The following is a 20,054-nucleotide window of genomic DNA, read 5'->3' as shown; positions in this document are numbered from 1 at the left end:
TCAGTTCTTTTCTGCATAGAACAAGAAAAATCTTTTGTGTCCCAATCATGAGTGGCTGCCCCTCCGTTTGCCCCTTTTATCAGTTTCCAGATAAAACAAAGCAAGCTTGCCAAAGAAAAGCAAACAGTACATTTATTGCTGATGTTTCTAATGTTACATCTGTAGAATCTTTCACAGTGGTTTCCCCCCCATGATTCCCCCCCCCGCATTATGAAAAATATCAGATCACCCCCAAATCGCAGTCCTTAATGCACTACGAAGGCATCTCTTTGTAAGAAACCATTGGAAGATTGTGCCCGTCTTCTCTCTCCTCACCATCTTCCCAAAGAGAAGGCAAAACCAGCCAAGGGCCTGAGATCAACCAAGCACTTCTGGTGCTCAAAATCTGGAGTAGCAGCCAGCAAAATCAAGAAATAGTCCAGGGGAGCAATTACATAATTCTTCCATGCTCTTCTAGAGGATTTCTGCAAATAAACTCCAGAAGCCAATAGGTCTTGGTGGAAAGCGTGGCCTTTGCCCCTTAACAACGTGGCCTGCACGTCCATTCAGACTCCACTCAGGCCCAGTTAGCCTTTCAGTTCCATTTTCGCAATGGCCGCTTTGTGGACTTCATCGGGGCCGTCAGCCAAGCGCAGGACTCGTGCCCAAGCAAAGGCCTGGGCCAGGGGCAGGTCGCTGCAGAGGCCTGCTGCGCCAAAGGCCTGTGGGAAAGGGAGAAAGCCAAAAGAAAGCGTTAAAGTATTTGCAGGGTGGGTGAAATCCCCAAGAGGGAATCCCTAAATCGGGGGGTGTCAAAGAGCTGTCCTGGCTCTTACCTGGATAGCCCGGTCAATGACCCGGAGCGCCATCCTCGGAGCCACGACTTTGATCAAGGCAATCTCCAGAGCAGCTTCCTAGATGCATGGAGACAGAACAACGCAGTGGCAAGAAGCCCCTTCTGGAGGCTTTCCACATGGGCCAGGAGAAGACGTCCCACTGGCCACCGTGCCTCTCAGCAGAACCTCCTCCCCTTCCCAGTGCATGAACAGCAGCACCTTCACTTGAGGGGAGGGGAGGAGCCGAAAGGAGAGCTTGGGGTTCACGGCATTCCCACCTGCGGAAGTCTCCCCTGCTCACCTTATTTCCCACAGTGTCCATGAGAAAGGCCGCCTTGAGGACAAGGAGCCGGGCCTGCTCGATCTCAAGGCGGGACTCGGCCAGATCTGCCCTGATGGTGCCCTGCTCCACTAGTGGCTTGCCAAAGGCCACGCGGGTGGTCACCTGCCAATCAAGGCACCAGGAGGAAGGGGTTGCCCCAAATAAGTGACTCCACAAAGCCTTTTATCCCCTTCCCGAGACCCGCTGAATGAGAGCTAGCAAACAGGCAGAGGGAATAGCTGGTCCAAGGGATGCCAAGCTGCCTTTGTAGAGCTGCTCACCCGCTCCTTCATGAGGGCTAGCGCTCTTTCTGCCAGGCCGATCAGCCTCATGCAGTGGTGGATCCTTCCAGGGCCCAGCCGCCCCTGAGCAATTTCAAACCCACGGCCAGGACCGAGTAAGAGGTTCTCTTGGGGAACGCAGACATTTTCAAAGGTCATCTGCCCGTGCCCAGCTGGAAAGGAGACAGATGTGAGAAAGGTCCATTTTATGCCCAGGCTGCTAGACGACACACTCACAACAACTCGGAGCCTCCCCAGGAGGTTTTGTCTGAACTAACCGCAGAGGGGTTAAGGGCTAACGGAAACCCATCCCACAAAATCACTGGACAGCTCGGAGTGAAGCTTCCCCGGCTAAACCAGAGAGGACCCTCGGCTTCACCTGGGGCGTCTTCCAAGCCGAACACGCTGAGCGGCCGAGTGACGGTGAGGCCAGGGGAGTCCATGGGGACCAGCAGCATAGAGTGTTGCTTGTGCCTCTGGGCTTCAGGGTTGGTCTTGCCCATAAAGATGCAGAGCTGGCAACGAGGGTCCAGGGAACCTGGTGGAATGAGAGGCTTTCTATGCTGGGAAAAGATACTCCTGAATCCACCTGTCTTTTCTTCTCCGCTGTTGAACAGTGAATGTTTACTGGTGATTGAACAGGCTGTTGATTTGGACCAGGATCAAATGTGCACAAAGCTTTGATCCCCAGGGAAGATCCTCCCCTTTGCTTTCTGCAGACTCCAGGAGATCCTCCATGACTGCCCATCACAGACACAAGGAAGCTCTCCTTCCACAACACAATTATTTTTTATTCATTCTGCACTTCGTAGCGTTGAAACTCTGGAAAGAATACCGAAACCCAGGGGCGCATCAGAACATACCTGAAATCCACCATTTGTGCCCGTTCAGAACGTAGGTGTCTTGTTCTTTGGTGACAGAAGCCTCAATGTTGGTGGCATCGGAGGAAGCAACCTAAGAAAAGTCAGACTTCCTTGGAGAGGGAAGTACACCAGCCCCTCTGTGTCTGTTCTGGGCCAGACCAGAGATTCCTCCTCATATCCAGAAAGGAAGACAACATCGGGGGAGGGAGATGGACACCAACCTGGGGTTCGGTCATAGCAAAGCAGGAGCGGATCTTGCCTTCCAGCAAAGGCACCAGCCAGCGTTCCTTCTGGGCATCTGTGCCGTAGTGTACCAACACTTCCATGTTGCCAGTGTCTGGGGCAGAGCAATTGAAGACCTGGAGAAGGCAACCATGATTATCTGAAGTGGGGTGGTCAAAGAGTGTGTGAACTATTCCCTGGATCTGGGAAGACAGGCTACGTAATGCTTCAGTGGGAGCAGAGACAACCCTTAACCGTTTTCAGGAAGGAAGATGACCAAGAGGGGGATGGAGAGGAACAGAGCGGCAGCAGACCAAGCGTGGCTGCACCAGGGAGGCCGGCAGTGCTTTGGGGTCTGATCTGTGGCTTTTTGGGTCTGGAGGGATGGACGGGATAGAGGAGGCACAAGGAGAATGTGGCCTTCTGCCCGAGCTTGTCCCCATCGGGGCTTTTTTCCTGGGTACCTCAGGGGCATAGACTGAAGTCCCCATCAGTTCACATAAGTGGGCAAATTCCACATTGGTCAAGCCTGCTCCGTATTTCGCCTCTGGATCTCTCTCCAAGGGCAAGAAAAGATTCCAGAGCCCCTCGGATTTTGCCTTCTCCTGCAGGATGAGAAGAAAGAGAGAAGGAAGGAAGGCAATTAGCCTGGGGGGATTCTGGGAGTTGAGTCCTAACGTCTTAAAGTTGCTGAGGTTGAGAAACTCTGCCTTGACTCCTTGCCTTCACCCTTCCAACCAAAATCAGATTATTTGAGATCTGCTCCCCTTTTCTCGCATCCCCTCTTATCCCTCCTCCTCTGACTGATAAAACTTTAGCTTGCAAACCTCTTGGAGCAGGAGGGCATTTCCCTCCCCCCCCTCGTTTAGTCAAGTGATTTTGCAAAACGCCACATCCCTTTATAAGGCCATCTCACTGCGGCCACCAGCCAAGAGGTTGGCCCTGTTTCTCAAGGACCAGGACTTGCCTTCAGCTCTTCTACCAGAGAATGGGGAGTCCACCTACTCGGGGAAGACTGGTGATCTCGCAGGAGCTGCTCAGACGGGTAAATGTGGGAGTCCATGAATTTCTTCAGCTTGTGGTACAGTTCCTGGACACGGCTCGGCAGGCCGTCCGGAGAGAGGATCAGGTGGGACTTGGATGCAGGACTCAGCGTGGCGCAGCCTCTCTTTAGGAGCAGCCTCGGGCCAGCCCAAGTCCTGAACGCCCTGCTGGGTGGTGTAGAACTGGGAAGCTCCCTGAAGATCCGGAAGCCTTCCTTGGTGGCAAAGTCCCAGGCAAGGTCCGCCATGAACTCCGGGAGCTTCTCAAAGTTTTCGGCTGTGGCTGAACTGGCCTGGCCTGCGTGAGGGAAAATGCGAGCGGCTCACTTGGTCTGCCTTCTGGGGTTGCAATCTCCCCATCCTGCACCCACAAACCTACAGAGCAGCCTCACCTGAGAGGAAGCGCTTGTAGACTCCCTGCAGGATGGCAGCCATTCTGAAAAAGGAGAAGGCCATGTAGAAGTTCCAGTTCTCGATTGGAGGCCGGCCGTGGTGACGGCAGTACATCTGCAAGTAGGCCTCTGCCGTGGGAATGGCCAGCTGGCCGAGATCGCAGTCACTCAAACCTGAAAGAGGCAAGCCGTAGTTAGGCCCGGCCCAGGCTCGGAGGGGAATGGCGACATCTTGTTAGCCTTCTTCTTTGCCCGTGAATGCAAAGAAGAAAAGTAAAGGTAGAAGGAAAAGGCGGAGCCTCTGTAAATATCTGTGGCAGGATATCCACAGCTGCCCACCTGGGCCTTATAAGCCAGCTTGTATAGGAGTCTCCAGCATCCCATCAACTTACTGGGCAAAGGCCTTTATGGCCCCTCTGTGCTCCAGAGATCTGACAGCCCTTGAGCAGGAGGTTGGACTGGAAGACCTCTGAGGTCCCTTCCAGCTCTGTGAATCCCCACTGCTGTGGAATTGGGACTCCTCCCTTTACCCCCAGCCCTTGGGAACAGCCGGGCACCTTTTATGACGCTGCAATCCGAGGGCAGGTAATATGGCAGGCAGTTATAGGCCACATCACAGAGAGGGTTCCCCAGGGTGGAGAGCTCCCAGTCCAGAACAGCGACCACTTCCATTTTCTCGGGGTGGAAGATAAGATTGTCCAGCCTGCAAAGGGAAAAGCAGCAGCTGCAGGGAAGGTCAGTCGCTCAAGGGCATCTTTGGCCACCTGGCACTGTAACTCCAACACGGCAGAGCAGGGAAGACAACTGCAAAGCCAGGTGGAGGCTCTTCTGATGACCAGAGGTCACACGAGTTGGGGAAGGATCCCAAAACGTCAGGCTTTGGAGGAAGTTTCCTTCTTTTTTTTTTAGGAAACCAAATTAAGTCTGTTCTTCTGGTTTGGAGGTTTCTAGGAGCTGCTGTGGTTGAAGTCCAGGTTCTCTTCCCTAGCTTTAATGAACTGCAAAGCCAGTTGTTTGGGGGGGAGGGGACTGAGAATGAGGACAAAGGGTGCCCCCCCCCTTTCCAATTGGTTCACATTCTGCAGAGAAAATCAAAGATCCTGCATCAGCTGAGAACCAAAGGCGGGTTAGTTTCATGGGTTGGAAAGGATACATTCTCAAATATTTCAGGACTGGCAGCATAGAGAGAATTGGTGCCAAGTCTCCATTCCCTTATTTTAAAAAGTATTTCCTACTTTACTGCTTTTGAAAAGACTTCTGTAAAGCCAGTAGAAACACGACAGGTGAGCCCATACCTGAAATCTCCATGAACAATCGAGAGCTGCTCGCTGGCTGGAAGGTGGGAGGGGAACCACTTGAGGAGCCTCTCCATGGCTGGGATCGTGTGGGTCTCCGTGGCTCGATATTGCTTGCTCCATGTCTGGATTTGCCGCTGGGCATAATTTCCTGGAACATTATTATCTCCGTTAAGTAATGTGCTTATCCCGTTCTTTGAGAAGATCCTACAAAAATTAATTTTCAGTTTTCTTTCCATCAGAGGACCCAATTTTATTTTAAGATAACCCCAAATACGAGAGTTCCTGCAAGGGAGCAGCAGAGAGGGGCTTTACATACCATGTTTTCCATAATCCTCCAAACCAACAGTTTTGATGTCCACACTGTGGATTTTACAGAGGACGCTGCTCATGGCACTATAAACCTCCATCCGCTGGTGGGGCTCAAGCTCTGGAAGAGAATAGTCCTTGAAGATCCGGCCGGGGCTGTACTCCATCAGGAAGAAGGGGGTGCCGATGACACTAGAGCAACACCAGGACATTAGCAGAGGACCTTGACGTTTTCAGCCCCCGAAAACTCCAGCACATGCAAAGACCCAGAACTCACCTTGAATCTTCACATAAGGCCAGGACTTTTGGAACAGGGACGCCGGTCTCCCTGAGGGCCTTCAGAACCCTACCCAACAGAAGGAGAGGCGAATTAAGATGGGGAAGAAGTGCTGTGTGAGGAGGAGGAGGAGAAGAAAAAGAAGAAGAAGAAGAAGAAGAAGAAGAAGAAGAAGAAGAAGAAGAAGAAGAAGAAGAAGAAGAAGAAGAAGAAGAAGAAGAAGAAGAAGAAGAAGAAGAAGAAGAAGAAGAAGAAGAAGAAGAAGAAGAAGAAGAAGAAATAAAATAATAATCATAGATATGCATGGCGAGGTCTTGGCTTATGATGCCTCTTACTGCCAACTAACAACGAACACGGCAATCCACAAGGCTGGGAGCTTTCCTTGTTAGCATTTCCACATAGTGGGGAACCCGGGTGTCTATTTGTTGCTATCATTGCTGAGCTTTTCACCTGTACTCTCTCTCCACCGCATGAGCAGAAGGCAAGAGCGTGCCCGGCGGCTTCTTCCTTAGAACCAGCTGATGGTCCCCAAATCCAACGTAGTAAGTCGGATTGGACTGCCCGTGACTGAACTGGCGCAGCTCCAAAGAACCTGCAAAGTCACAGCGAAGAGGACAGCAACAGCCCACGTGAATGAGAGAGCCCCAGGAGACCCTCCCTCCATTTGATCTTTGCAACTCTGCAAGCTGAGAGAGCCTGGAGAAGGGGACTGGCCCCTCGTCTCCCACAGATGACGAGCTGAGATGGGGCTTCAGCCCAGATAAGCCTGGCCCTAATCTGCACCCTTCTGCCATTAATGCTCACGGGGTTTTTATATGAGCTGCTGACGGGAGCACCACTGAGTATTCCAAGCAAAGACTCCCCACGCAAAATGGGAATATCAGCGCTGTACCTTTCGCTTGGGCCCCCAAGAGGTTTTCAAGATACTTTTGCAGAGGTGCTGTGGGGATTTCCATGGCTGGCCTCACAGAAGACGTGTAAGGAATTGCACCACGCAAAGGAAAAGCAAGGCAGGTCTCCAATTCTTGAACTGCAGAATTCACGTCCTCGACCTGAGCAGAGGAAGGAACTGAGGAGCTGAAGCAGTAAAGATGCTTAGAAGAACTTGGTGTTTAAAGCACAGTTTCCAAGCATAAAGCAAGCATAAATATCTCTGCTGGGAACAAATGACAAAAACGCAGAGCTAGATATTTACATCTAGAGAATAGTTTCAAGAAAAACTCTAACTGAAGGCGGTTGGGTCAGCTCTGGGAAGACTAGTTTTAAACCTTCACTTTTTCACCTTTAGGGTCTTAATGCCAAGTTGGCTGGCAGCTTTCAGATTCTCTCCAATGTCATCCAGAAAGACGGACTCCTTGGCCAGGACACCCAGGCGCTGCAAGCACAGCTGGTAAATGCGAGGGTCGGGTTTACACACCCCTTCCCGACAAGATTCCACGATCTGGGAGACAAAAGCCAAACAGCCAGGTGATCAGGCAGGAGGGAGTGGGCAAGGGGTTCTGAAATAAAGTAAATGGTACCGAAAAAGCAAATGGCTTCTTATATTTCATCTGAGGGTTCAGAGTTATGTTCTTCCTTCAAAGTTTGGCTTATGGTCTTAAAGATATAAACCAAGCAATAACAGAATGTACTCCTTAATCCAGTTGATTAATGGAGTAAGAACTTTGGCTAACCAGAAGCTCCCGATTAATTTTTTTTTAAATATTACTTTTAGTAAAGGCAGTTAGGTAATCATCGGTTGAACAAGGAGATCTGAGGGGCCCAAACAGCTAAGATACTGCATCTTTCTAAGATATTCCATTATATGAGCAATGTAGAGAAAAATAAATTTTCCTTCATGAATACTGCGTACTTCTATGCAAGTTTAGGCAAGCACAATTACTAAACTATAACTATCGTAATAAAGTAATGGCCCCAAGGAGTGGGATGTTTTGTGGAGCACAAAAACTTACCAAATCAAATTGCTTTCTGTCTATAGGCAGAAAACTCTCTCCACTCTCTAGATAAAAGTTATTGGTCAAAACGGCCGTCTTGAGACCTCTGGCTCTGATGCCCTTCACGGCCTCGGTCATAACAGGGAGCTGATCTGACATCTGTTGCCTGGTTAATTCAAAAAGGAAAGAGTCTGCTGGAACAGAAGCTTTTGCCTGGGGAGGGAAAGAGACATGTTGGATAGGTTGTTTTTTTCAGTGAACAAGTAAACAGCAATTATCTTACGTAGTTTATAAATTCAATTGTACAGTTTTGTTTTTTTTCTTCTTCTTCTAGTTAGAAGAAAACTAGCATAGTTTCTGGGATCGCATGGTAGCCATGAACTGTTTTAAATTCCCAACATAGGGATGGATCTTTTCTGGTTGAGCTCATCCACTCTAACTCGTGGCATTATGGAAAAACAAAATGGGCTTGTTGAGAAAAAGGACGTTAACACGGAGACTGTTCATCCATGGGACTGTCCTTTCCAGATATGTTCAGCTCGAGACCTCCCTTACTCAACCCACAGGGATCAAAGGGAAAAACTGGCTTACAATCCTGGAACACTGTTGTCTGAACTCGTGCAGAAATTCTGCCCACTTCAGCTGCCCTCTGATATATCTCATCCAGGGCCTGTCCTCACCCCCGGATCTTAAGGCCTCTTTGATGGTGCCGATGGGGACACGATTCCGAATCTCCCAATCTAAATAAAGGCAGGAAGCCATAGGTATCTCACAGGACACAAAAAATTTAAGAATAATGTACTGTGTAGTGCGATTCAGCAGCACAGGAGCAAAACCAACACCGAGGAAGGTTCAGGAATTACGGTTTGAGCTGGTGCTCAACCACTGAAACCATTTTTAGTTTCAAAATGATTCTCTCTGTTGCTCGAGGGTGGGAGAAATTCAACAGCTGAAAGCAGAGAAATTTCAAACAGAACCAGCAGAGGGAAGAGAAGGTGATGGTATAAACTCTGGGAAAATCACCTACCCATTGCCAGTTTGAATGGGGAAGGAAGGAGAACGCCACCCATGTCAAAGATCACCGCTTTGTAGGGACAGGATGCGTAATTCCTCCACCGGGCCACGTCTGGGTGTTTGTGCCAGGAAGACCGAAGGATTTGTAATTTCCACGCAGGGCAGCCGTAAAAGGCTTGGAAAAGTCTTCCGAAACCCATGCTCTGGCACTGTGCATGTCAAGGGAGAGAGAAGGGCTTCAGAGACTTGTGCAAAGCCGAACATTGGAGCATATATTGACACGGAATATATTACCTTAGTAATACTGGGTATATTTTTTTAATTGTCTGGATTTGTTAAAAAATCCCATCGCTTCTTATGGGCCACTTGAAGATGTGGACGTCAACCCCCAGAGGTCCCTTGCCAGTGGTGGCTGATCGGGGAATTTTGGAAGTTGAAGTCCACTCACCTCTAAGTGGCCAAGGCCGAGAAATACTGTTATAGTAGCATCTCAAAACAGCGTCAGAAAATCAGGGGTCACCCCAGAACACAGGGGGAACCTGGAGGCAGATCCCGATTGGCATCTCCGGCCTGTCGACCCCCAGGAAGGGCTTCCCCGCCCGACCTCAGCCTTCCTAGCCCCCGACCGAGGCGCTGGACTCCAACTCCCATTGTCCCCAGCCAGCCACCTCTTCTACCTCTCCCCTGGGAGGTTCCTCCTCCTCCTCCTCCTCCTCCAGAGTCAATCAGGGCTCTTTAAAGCAAAGGACATCGTGTTTGGGGCGACTACACCGCCCATCATCCACAGCCAAGACGTCCCATGCTCCACTCCCACCCACTCCCCGTCCGGGAAAACCTTTGACCCGAAGCGCGTCCACGGCGGACGAGAGGAGCCCTTCCGGGTTCGGAAGAGGAGGCGTCGTCAGCCACGACCACGCCCCCCTCGCGTGACCTCACGGCCGCGCCTCCTGCGGCCCACGGCGCCTGCGCGCCGCCCTCCGGCCCCGTATCAAAGGTCACGAGAGAGGAGAGGCGGAAGCGCTCGGCAGTCCGAGGTGGCGGAGGGGTCGCTTGCCCCGTTTCCCTCCCGCCCGAGCTGCGGCCCCGCAGGCCCGGCACCCTCCGCGGGGCGGCCCTATGAGCGTCTCCCTGGTGGTCCTTCGCTTGGAGCTGGCCGAGTCTTCGCCCGTGCCGGGCGGCTTCTCCTACTGCGGTGCCAGTGAGGGCCGGGGGGCCTCGGGGCGGCCGAAGGGAGGCTGGGGGGGGGAGGTGGGGACAGGGAAGGGGGCTAAAGGGGGCAGGAGAGCGGACGGGGGGACTGCCAGAGGGTCTGGGCCGGGTAAATCAGCGTTTTTCAAGCTGGGGAACTTTAAGAGGGGTGGACTTCAGTTCCCAGAATCCCCCAGCCAGCACAACTGGGAATTGGAGTCCACCCGCCTTAACGTTCCCAAGCTGGCTGGGAAATTCTTGGAGTTGAAGTCCACCCCCTTAACAACTTAGACTCTAAATCGTTAAGGTGGGCGGATTTCAACTCAGAAATTTTAGAGCAAGGTTTGTCTGGCCCTCTTTATGTATGCGTGTGTGTCTATACACACACAGAGACACAGACAGACATACACATATCTGGCAAACTCGGCTCTCAGCCCTTTTATAGGCCAAAGGACGAAGGTGGAAGTGGGGGAGGAAGGGAGGTGTCCAAACAGCCTGTGGCCTAACTAGCTCGGCTTTAGCTGGTCTGGTTTGGCCAGGTTGTGTTGTGCGGAAACTCTTTTAATAGCCACATCAATCCTGCTTCTCAGCTACTGAGATGTCTAATGAGGCCATTCAGGAGACGTCGCTGGCGGCCGCTTCGGTGAGCTTGGAGGGCAAGGCGCCCATGGAGAGGGCGGCCATAATCCACCAACACATCGGCCGGCGGGAGATGACAGACGTGATCATTGAGACGATAAAGCCGGATCCAGGTACCTGTGACGTGTTGCTTTGTGCCCCGATGCCAAGCGGAACGATGCATTTCTCTAGAGTGTAGAGGGTGGTTGGCATAAGTACTATTTGATTGGAATTATGTTTATTTCATGGTGTATATTTATATATGTGTGTGTATGTCTGTCCACCCACCCATCCATCCTCCCTGCTTAATAAGCAGCAGCTGAAGGGCTGACATAACCTGCCTTCTGAGGCCAGCTTGGCATCCAGCTGTTTAAGCAAGAAATGTGAGGATCGTTTTTTTTCCAGAACCAAGTGGGCAGTCAGGTGGTTGAACAGATTCAGTCTCAAGCAACTTTTTGTGAGCTTGTTTGCAAGACACCATTTCAAGCGGTTCTTGAAGTCTGCTTATTAATTTTGTATGACCATAGGAATCAATGATCAGAAATTATACCTCACTCTGTATTGTTACTGGCAAGGTTTGGTCTTCTCATACAGCATCACTCAGAAATCGGAGCTGATCTTCCGAGCAGCTGTTTTGGATTCAAAATGTTAAGGGGCTGTTTATATACTGATAAAACATTTCTAAGAATTTTTCTGCCATTCTTCTACCCATTGCCCCAAGGTAGTGCCTTACCCCTTAATGAGAAAAGATTTTAAATTAAATATGGATTGCAGTTTGGAAAGTGTCAGATTTCTAACTTGCCTGTTTTTGGATTTATGAAAAAGGTGAGGTGAAATCGATGATGGAAAAAGCTGGTGCAGCGGAAGCTTCCTCCCCTGAGGATCCCAATAATCAGGACGGCCAGAGTGGAAGCATTGGGACTACACCGGATTCTCCGTCAAAGCAGCTCCCTGACCAGATTTCCTTTTTCAGTGGAAATCCTTCTGTTGAAATAGCTCATGGCATTATGCACCTCTACAAGACAAAGTAAGAAAGCAGGACTCACACTAAATGCTTTAAGGCAGGAGTCTTCAAAGTTGGCAACTTTAAGACTTGTGAACTTTAACTCTGGGGAATTCTGGGAGTTGAAGTTCACAAGTCTTAAAAGTTGCCAACTTTGGAGAGCCCTGCTTTAAAGGATCTGGAAAGCTGCCCTTACTATGAAATTCCTTTTCCTTTGAGAAGGAAGGGCTGTGGCTGAAGGGGAACTCTGGGAGTTGAAGTCCAGACATCCTAAATTAGTTAAAATTGGCAAACACTGCATTAGAGAGTCGAAACAAAAAGGATGGACTTGCTGACTGGTCTAATTCTTCCCTTGGGCAGCAAAATGACCTCATTAAAAGAAGAAGTGCGGCGTAGCGCCATGCTGTGTATTCTCACGGTCCCTGCCACAATGACCAGCCACGACCTCATGAAGTTTGTGGCTCCTTTTTATGATGTCATTGAACACATGAAAATCATCCGAGATTCCACCCCGAACCAGTACATGGTCCTCATCAAGTTCCGGACCCAGGTAAGAACAAAGAGTGATTCCAGCTTTGGGCTGAAGGCTCCTTCCACGCCTCCTATCTGGTTCTGATCCAGAAACATGTATGCTGCGTATCTGCTCTTGCAACTTGGGGGAAATTGGAAGTTATTGGCAGCAGGACTAGAAAGTCCAGAATCTGAGAGAGGCGGGGGCTTTGTGAGTGAGTGCCAGTGGCCTGGGAACTGCTCTTCTTACATGGTTTATTTTTTGAGGAGGGGGTGGATGGTTGGGGGAAGCGGGCCTCTGATGCATTGCAACAATTGGTGCCCCTCCAAACTGCTCTCCTCTGGCTTCTATGCAGGCAGATGCGGATAGCTTTTATATGGCTTGCAACGGTCGGCAGTTTAACTCCATAGAAGAGGACGTTTGCCAGCTCGTCTATGTGGAAAGGGCAGAGGTCTTCAAGTCAGAAGATGTGAGTGGTCTCTTGTTCTCCCTTTCCTTTCTAGGGGGTGGGGTCTCTCCCCGGCTAGCAGTCTTCCAGTGCAAGATGCAGCCCTGCAGATTGGGGGAGTGATGGTGGGGATAATGCAATGATAAGGCCCCGCAGCCCTTTCTGGTACTCCGGAGGAAGCCTGGTGGTGTCCTAGGCTGCCTGGCAGATCAGCTTGCAGAAGATTCCAGTCGCTGTTCATTGCTGGCTGGGGAATTCTGGGAGTTGAAGTCCATATACCTTCAAATGGCCAGGGAAACACTGAGGTCAGGTGTCTCCTCCTCTTGCAGGGGGCCAGCCTCCCCGTCATGGATCTGACCGAGCTCCCCAAATGCACCGTCTGCTTGGAGAGGATGGATGAATCGGTCAACGGGATCCTGACCACGGTCTGCAACCACAGCTTCCATAGTCAGTGTCTGCAGCGGTGGGAGGACACCACGTAAGAGCCTGACGGGGGAGGAAAGGTGGCTCCGAGCAGGGGCAATAGGGATCCAGAAGGTCAGAGCCGGGTGACCTGGTTTGGAATCCTCAGGGCCTTCTCTTGTCTCCCTTCTCCAGCTGCCCCGTCTGCAGGTACTGCCAGACTCCAGAGCCTGTGGAAGAAAACAAGTGTTTTGAATGTGGAGTCCAAGAAGTGAGTGAGTCTGGGTCCATGTCTGTTCAGAAATCAGCAGTGTTGCTTCTTCAGAAATGGGATCTGGGTGTTTCTTCTTTTCTGCCCTGGACATCAGTTGTGTTGCTCCTTCTGTTGTGCAGAACCTTTGGATATGTCTCATCTGTGGGCACATTGGATGCGGGCGTTACGTGAGCCGGCACGCGTACAAGCACTTTGAGGAGACACAACACACCTACGCCATGCAGCTGACCAATCACAGGGTCTGGGACTACGCCGGTGGTAAGCCCTATTCCATAGACCGCTGAGCCACACCTCAGAACGGACCACCTCCTTAACAAGAGAGGGAGACAGTTGGTCCTTCTGGTTTGCTATAAACAAAGTTGGCTCCATTTTTGGGAGAGAGCAAATCTTGCAGTCTTTGGGTGGGGAGAAGTTAAAGGTGACCAAGACCGTCTCTTTACCTCACGGATCTGGAAAGGAGCTATGAGCGCCCTTTCCAAGTTCTCAGCCAGGTGAATCTTCTCCCTTAACACACACCTGAAGGCGGGTGTAGTTGGAGGTAGCACCTGAGCGGCTTTGACTTGGACCTTGATTTGGAACTTTGCCTCAGGATGACCAGTTGGTGGTTTTTCTTTTCCCTAGACAATTACGTCCACCGTCTGGTGGCCAGCAAAACAGACGGGAAGCTGGTTCAGTACGAATGTGAGGGGGATGTGTGTCAAGAAGAGAAAATCGATGCCTTACAGTTAGAAGTAAGTGTACCTATTGCTCTTCCTAGGTTTGTGGAGATTTTCATAGCTAACTTGATGGAGGCTCCATCGAACCTTTTTCATAGTCTAGGGATGTCTGTCTTGAATGTAACTTGGAGATTGGAGAGCTCTGGCATGAGATTCCAGCTCTCCTCTAGAGAAAGTAAGGACGGCTTGTCCATTTTTTCTCTTTCTCTGAACTCAGTATTCCTACTTGCTAACCAGCCAGTTGGAGTCCCAGCGCATCTACTGGGAGAACAAGATCGTCCGAATAGAAAAGGACACAGCCGAAGAAGTAAGTTCCTTCTGAATGCTTTAATTCCTGTGGACAGCAGGAACCAGGTTTGGCTCCTTCCGTTTTTGAATGCATCCCAGATTCCAGTCTCCCCCTTTGCTCCTGGGGTCTCTGTCCAGCCAAGAAGCCCCTTGTGAAGGGCCCAAGAGCTTGGAGGTAGCTGTGCTGGGCTAAGGAAGCCACTTCCTGGGCGGGCCTCTTCTCTCTGTTCAGTCTGAGTTTCCTCTTCCAAAGCAGAGTCCATCCTTTTCAAAGGGAGCTCCAGGAATATTTTTCCAAGGAATCAGCAAACAAGATGTTTGTTTCCCAACCCAAAGTATAACATTTCCCTTGGCAATGACTGCTAACCCAGAAAACCTCCAGAGAAGAATGGCGAGCAGTCGCCCTGGTGACCCTGAATCAGATTCTGAGCCATGCAAGAGTGCCCATCTGGACCTTAAAATACCTTTTTTTAAAATTATTTACAGATCAACAACATGAAGACAAAATTTAAAGAGACCATTGAGAAATGCGACTCGCTTGAACACAAACTGAATGACTTACTGAAGGAGAAGCAGTCGCTCGAGAGGAAGTGGGTAACTTTCAGAACTTAGTAGTGGATCTGGGTGCAAAATGCATCTTGTCTGTGATTTTGACTCTAATCCACCCGTGGATCAGCAGGTTTTCCTCTTAGTCAGGAATTAGCTTCCTTAGGAGCAACATACAGTAGTCCTCAACTATAACGAAGCCTGCCCATTAACGTCACAAAACAGGCCAATGACGTGACCCGGGGTTTGTTTTTGCAACAGCCAGTAAGCAAATGCCGCAGTTGTGGAAGTGCCAGCTTTGGGCAAAACCCTCGTGAAATGCCCTCACTTCATCGCAGAAGGCTTCAAACCGCCGTAAATGAAACCAGATTGCCTTGCGCTTGACTTCTGGTCATATGAATTTTAGGGAGGGGGGTGCAACTATCAGAATTCAGAGTCATAATTCAGCTTTTTGGGATCAGCTGCAACTTCTAACCTGTCAAAAATTGAGGGTTACCACCATTAAGCCCTGGAGGGTGGAAAAGTTCCCAGTGCACGGGGTGGCTAGACTTTAGAGAGGCTGTGTATTGGCAAGACAGACGGAAATTCCTGCTCCTCTTATATCTCAGTAAAAGCTTTTCGCTGCCGCCGCCTCAGTTTCCCTTTTCCCCGCCCCTTCCAGATGCACCCAGCTAAATACCAAGCTGTCCAAGCTGACCAGCGAGCTGAAGGAAGAGCAGGAGATGAACAAATGCCTGCGGGCCAACCAGCTCCTGCTCCAGAACAAGCTGCGGGACGAGGAGAAGCTCCTGAAGGAGACCTGTGAGCAGAAGGACCTCCAGATCACCGAGATCCAGGAGCAGCTCCGGGACGTCATGTTCTACCTGGAGGCCCAGCAGAAGATCAACCACCTGCCGGCGGAGGCCAGACAGGAGATCCAGGACGGGCAGATCAACATCCCCATGGCCTCTTCGGCGGGTTCCTCCGCGGGGGGCAGCGGGAAGCCCCCCTCCCGCAAGGGAAGAAGCAAAAGGGGCAAGTGACCGAACGACGCTGGAGCAACGGAGGTGACTGCTCTTGGGCACAGGAAGGGTGTCCGGAGGGCAAAACGAGAGTTGTCTGTTTTGGCAAAAATGGGCTGGAAAACCTAGCCAGGGATGAGTGTCCAGTTTCTGGGTCCTTTGCGCTAAACCCTTGGCCAGCGATGGCCGTGAAGGCGTCTTTTCCTCTGCTAGCTAGCTTGCCGTAGGCTCTCCGTAGTGATCTCCAAACCAGCTGCCGGGCTTCCCTTCCCTCCCCCCCCCTTCTGCTTCCTTGGGAACGCCCTCTTTGAAAACGAGCGTGGAAACCAAAATACTGGCCGAGCCGTAGGTTTTATTTTGGAAGCAGCAGGCAAGGCTGCTGCTGCTGCTGCTGCTGCCACTTGACATCCAATGGAGGCTGAAAGTTATACCTGAATGTAGGCTTCCCTCCCCAGGATGAGGAGGGGGGGCAGTTAGTGGCCTTGGGGAGAGGCAGGCTCAGCTCAGATGGAAACCTGAAAAGGTGCTGGAGAATATCAGGGCAAAAGTCCTTTGATTGGGGAAATGTGCCCCCCTTTCTTGATACGCTGTTTGTCCTTATGGGGTCTCTCACCCTCCCTCCCTGCCTTCCTGCCTCCCCTTTTCCTCCCCTTTCCTTGCAGCTAACTCTTTCCTCCTGCCATGGTGGATCCCTGGCCGTGCATTTTGTGGGGTCCTGTCCCATCTCCTTTTGCCATTTAGGGGGCAGATTTATAGTGAAGTGTGTTTGTGCACATTTGCCTTGCTCCTACTTCGGAGTTTCCACTCAGTCCCATGCATGTCCATGGCAGGACTCCAGGCGTGGCATTCTGCTGCAGTCGGGCCCTTGGAAAGCTGCTCTCCTCCTCCTGCCCCACCCCCAAGTCTCTGCCCCAAGCTCCCTTTTCTGAAAAGGAGGAAATGGGCACTGGGGTGTTGGTTCTGCCCCCTTCCGTGCAGGCATCCCGCATTCTGCGTAACCCGTTAAACTTCGCAGCAAGCATTAGATACAGAACCAGCTAAACACCTGCAGAGTTTTAAGAAAGCTTAGTTTGCACAGTAGCTCGCAAGGCACGTTGGTCCTTCAGCGCAAAGAGCCGGTAGTCACACTTTTCGTGGAAGTGGGGTTTGTTTCTTTAGTGTGTAAGAGAGGTAGTAAGTTATTGATTAGTTTGGAGGCCCCCAAGTGACGTGGCGCCTCCGTAAGGAATCTTGCTTACTTTCTGCAGTCGGGGCCTAGCAGACACCTGGGTTTGGCGGCCGAAGATTCTGGCAGCGATCAAGCCAGCTTCACAAGGCTCTGGGTTCAAGGTTTGCCTTCATCCCAGCCTCTACATAGAGGGAAATGGTTTGCTTGGCATCTGGTCAAAGGCCAAGATCCTGGGTGGTGGTTTTCCTTTTATAAGCCAGAGGCAAAATCCAGGGCTTGTTCTTGGCTTATAAGAACCTCGGCTGCTTTGCCAGCAGCCAGTCGGGATCCTGAGTTTTGGCCACAGTAAGCCAACCAAGTTGCTTGCAACAAAGCACCCTGAGCCTTCACAAAAGTGCAGGGTCTGCACACCCCTAATTCTGAGCTATTGTGGCCCCAGCAGTCTTTCCCTGAAGTCAGGTGGGGGGGGGGAGAGGCTATGCCATGAGGAGGAACTGTGTGTGTGTGTACGTGCGCGCACGCGCGACACCAACATGCAGCTCATTGATCTTCCCACTCCCTAGTTTCTGAGCCTCTTTAGGTCATGTTTTTCCTAAAATGAAAGCATGGAACAAGTGCATTTTAAAATTCAAACTGCACAGGGCTATCTCAGAGAATATAAGAGCCATGACTTCCGCCACACAGCACTTACTGAGGTTATTTTTTTTTAAAGGATCCTGGGATTTTTTTTCTTCTTTTGCATTGCCTTGATTATTGCTGTGTACGGTTTTGCTTCCTCATCCATGAGAAGGAAGTGAGCGCGTGGCCACGCCGTCGGGCACGGGGAAGCGGATTCTGACAGAGAACAAGAAAGGAAGAGGGGATGAGTTCAGAATTAACAGGAGCTGGTTGCAAAGAACAGAGTAACTTCAAAAGTACATTTTTATTAGCAAATTTGTCATTAGTCAAGCATTGGGGGGGGGGCTGAGAGGCTGCTCTCCTAACTGATCAAGCAGTTTTTAGAGGCGTTTTCGGTCCTGTTTGTAACTGGAAAACGCCACTTATGTATCAAGGTAGAGCAATGAAAAACCCTCCGACGGGCTTAGCTGAGAACAGCCTGTCTTATTCAGGGGTAGCATGCAGCTTGACTGGCATGCAAAACACCCATCAATGTCTACTTTCAAAAAAAAAAATATCTGGATTGTAACATCAGCAATGAGAGTATATTAAACCGGATAAAAATCAACCTGTGATATTTGTGCAAAATATGCGTATTTAGTTGTGAGGATGCAGCAGTCAATCACAAAGTTGACGAGTACACGAAACTATGATTGGCCCAATTATAGTTTATGGCTGAGTCTGCGTAACAAGCTACAGAACTACAGAAACTGTAGTTTATATACAGTACTGAGACCTACAGCTAATCGGTTCTTCACTTTACCTGTCTCTCCTTAACACAATTCCTTTCTAAGTCTGGCTTCTGAAGAAAAGGACCTTTTTTTTTCTCAAAAGCAAAACCAGAAAAGAAGAATTTCTGGTAAGAAAAAGCTCTCCTTTTAACTATTAACCCCAGAAAAGAGTCCAAGAAGAGAGTAGGGTTCAATGGTGTGTTTGCAGCTGCTATCTTATAGGATCCCTTCTCATTTGTAAGGGGTTCCTGAATCATCGGATCTCCCCCCCCCCCCCGTGCACAGGGATCAGTTAAGCTCCTCTGACGGATTCTCCTTGCTGACTCTACTGATAAAGCGACTTTTGTGAGGGAAGAGGGCCCGTCTGCAGACAATGGATGCCAAAGAGGCCATCGGACAAAGGGCATATTGAAGCCCAGCAGCTGTTCCATCCATGGCCCAGGTCTTTGTGGTGGTGGAGAGGAAGTAGCAGGGCCAGCTTTCCCTGTTGGGCACCCCGGGCACTCTTCGCCAGTTGATCAAGTGGGCACAGGGTGCAATGGTCCATCGCCTCTTCTGCTGGGGTCAGAAGATCCTCAGGTCCCATTCTGCTCTTGAAGGAAATAGAACAGGGGTCCTCAAACTTGCCCACTTTTAAGACATGCTGGCTGGGGGATTCTGGGAGTTGAAGTCCACAAGTCTTAAAAGTTGCCACGCTCGGAGACCCCTCTAGACCAATCAAGATACCAAGGAGTTGCAAAATAGTCCTTTCATTCTTCAAAGGGCCATAAATAATGGGGGGGGGGCTGTGGCTCTCTACAGGTGGGTCAAGCCCATCCTCTGTATGCCCCCCCCCAGATGAATCTGTCTTCTTTGCTCCATTGGGCGACTAATGGGCAGAGCCCCCTTGCAACCCTCTTCTCCTATCGATCAATTTGATTTTTTTTTTCAAGAAAGCTTTATCTTTGAACAGCAGGGTATAAATTGTAATTTGTTTCATGCCAATCTGTTCGGCCACCGGACTGATGGTCTTTCCTTGCCGGGGTTCCTTCAAAATCTTCATCTTAATCCAGTTGAGTTTGCAGCCCCTCTTTTGCTGAGCTGCAGGTTTGGGAATGAATTCTGGAGAATCACAAGATTGCTCTTCTCTTTTTGTGTGTGTCACAACAAAGATGTCACCTCTCTGGGTATTTAATCAGTTCCTCCCTTTCTCCAGCTAGCTTCCAACTAAACAGGAAGCAAACTCAGCTTTCTTACAACTAATTAAGCAAACATCTATTAATACATAGTATTCTTACTGTATACATTATTATATACGTAATTCACACATTTGGTTTTTCGATTTGCAACATCCATTTCCCAAGGATCTTTGCAGATTTGAGGGGTAAGAGATTTGTCCCTCCAATCTCTGAGAAAAAAAAATACATATTCTTGGCATCGCTAAACCATTTGTGTCTTCTGAACCCAATTTTCAGTTGGTTGCTTCGCATCCCCGTGTGTGGAATTGGGCGATCTGCATCTCGCCTTCTATTGCTGCCACCAATCCGGTTTTATTAAACAGTCTAATTCATTAATAAAGTCCCCCCCCCAGTATGAAAACCGCAGATCCAGAGGTCGGCCGAGTTCAGAACAGGGCTGGGTTGAACCCGCTCGCAAAGGGAAGCCAGCCCGCCGCTGAGATTTCACGTGTAGGGTTTGCGGCTTAATCTGTTGTGTGAACGGTGGCTGGTTTCGGCCGATGGAATTAAACCGGGGTC

At 50.2% G+C, this 20,054-nt stretch overlaps 2 protein-coding genes across 8 annotated transcripts; one reads left to right on the top strand and one right to left on the bottom strand.

Annotated features, from left to right (window-relative positions):
* Positions 1-206: 206 nt before the first annotated feature.
* On the bottom strand, positions 207-9,685 carry ACAD10 (acyl-CoA dehydrogenase family member 10). 5 transcript variants are annotated; one of them, XM_039362622.1, is made up of 21 exons: positions 9,603-9,685; positions 8,781-8,976; positions 8,345-8,493; positions 7,772-7,966; positions 7,102-7,260; positions 6,712-6,871; positions 6,270-6,411; positions 5,820-5,888; positions 5,553-5,734; positions 5,234-5,384; positions 4,496-4,641; positions 3,939-4,112; positions 3,471-3,844; positions 2,968-3,108; positions 2,503-2,640; positions 2,282-2,372; positions 1,798-1,956; positions 1,419-1,591; positions 1,117-1,260; positions 816-893; positions 207-701 (listed from the first exon to the last, which is right to left on the bottom strand). In XM_039362622.1, the coding sequence occupies exons 2-21, from the start codon at positions 8,965-8,967 to the stop codon at positions 567-569; spliced, it is 3,147 nt and encodes a 1,048-aa protein (XP_039218556.1). In that variant the 5' UTR covers positions 8,968-8,976; positions 9,603-9,685; the 3' UTR covers positions 207-566. The 5 variants fall into 5 exon arrangements, with proteins under 5 accessions (XP_039218556.1, XP_039218555.1, XP_039218554.1 ...); XM_039362621.1 differs by lacking the exon at positions 9,603-9,685 and adding an exon at positions 9,062-9,579; XM_039362620.1 differs by lacking the exon at positions 9,603-9,685 and adding an exon at positions 9,216-9,579.
* Positions 9,686-9,749: 64 nt separating this feature from the next.
* LOC120316714 (BRCA1 associated protein) lies at positions 9,750-18,155 on the top strand. 3 transcript variants are annotated; one of them, XM_039362629.1, is made up of 13 exons: positions 9,750-9,965; positions 10,546-10,707; positions 11,399-11,600; positions 11,937-12,126; positions 12,443-12,556; positions 12,865-13,013; positions 13,133-13,208; positions 13,331-13,469; positions 13,833-13,942; positions 14,145-14,234; positions 14,702-14,805; positions 15,423-15,807; positions 17,643-18,155. In XM_039362629.1, exons 1-12 carry the CDS (start codon positions 9,884-9,886, stop codon positions 15,781-15,783), a joined length of 1,779 nt encoding a protein of 592 aa, XP_039218563.1. In that variant the 5' UTR covers positions 9,750-9,883; the 3' UTR covers positions 15,784-15,807; positions 17,643-18,155. The 3 variants fall into 3 exon arrangements, with proteins under 3 accessions (XP_039218563.1, XP_039218564.1, XP_039218561.1); XM_039362630.1 differs by having other exon boundaries at positions 9,750-9,959; positions 15,423-18,155; XM_039362627.1 differs by having other exon boundaries at positions 15,423-18,155.
* The last annotated feature ends 1,899 nt before the right edge of the window (positions 18,156-20,054 follow it).

The sequence above is a fragment of the Crotalus tigris genome, unplaced genomic scaffold (assembly GCF_016545835.1).
Source record: "Crotalus tigris isolate CLP2741 ecotype Arizona unplaced genomic scaffold, ASM1654583v1 scf7180000019478.12717781048:2074007, whole genome shotgun sequence".
In the NCBI taxonomy this organism is placed as follows: Eukaryota; Metazoa; Chordata; class Lepidosauria; order Squamata; family Viperidae; genus Crotalus; species Crotalus tigris.
The sequence above is the reverse complement of the archived record's forward strand: the minus strand, read 5'-3'. Positions and strand labels throughout refer to the sequence as shown.

What these genes read in the sequence shown, in the direction of transcription:
- ACAD10 (XM_039362622.1), bottom strand. Translation starts at nt 8,967, where the DNA reads ATGGGTTTCGGAAGACTTTTCCAAGCCTTTTACGGCTGCCCTGCGTGG. An exon ending in CTCTGGTAGAAGAGCTGAAG is followed by an intron (nt 3,109 to 3,470) that starts GCAAGTCCTGGT and finishes CTCATCCTGCAG; the next exon opens with GAGAAGGCAAAATCCGAGGG. An exon ending in TAGCCCTCATGAAGGAGCGG is followed by an intron (nt 1,261 to 1,418) that starts GTGAGCAGCTCT and finishes CTTGATTGGCAG; the next exon opens with GTGACCACCCGCGTGGCCTT.
- LOC120316714 (XM_039362629.1), top strand. Translation starts at nt 9,884, where the DNA reads ATGAGCGTCTCCCTGGTGGTCCTTCGCTTGGAGCTGGCCGAGTCTTCG. An exon ending in GGTCTGGGACTACGCCGGTG is followed by an intron (nt 13,470 to 13,832) that starts GTAAGCCCTATT and finishes TCTTTTCCCTAG; the next exon opens with ACAATTACGTCCACCGTCTG. An exon ending in TCGATGCCTTACAGTTAGAA is followed by an intron (nt 13,943 to 14,144) that starts GTAAGTGTACCT and finishes CTCTGAACTCAG; the next exon opens with TATTCCTACTTGCTAACCAG.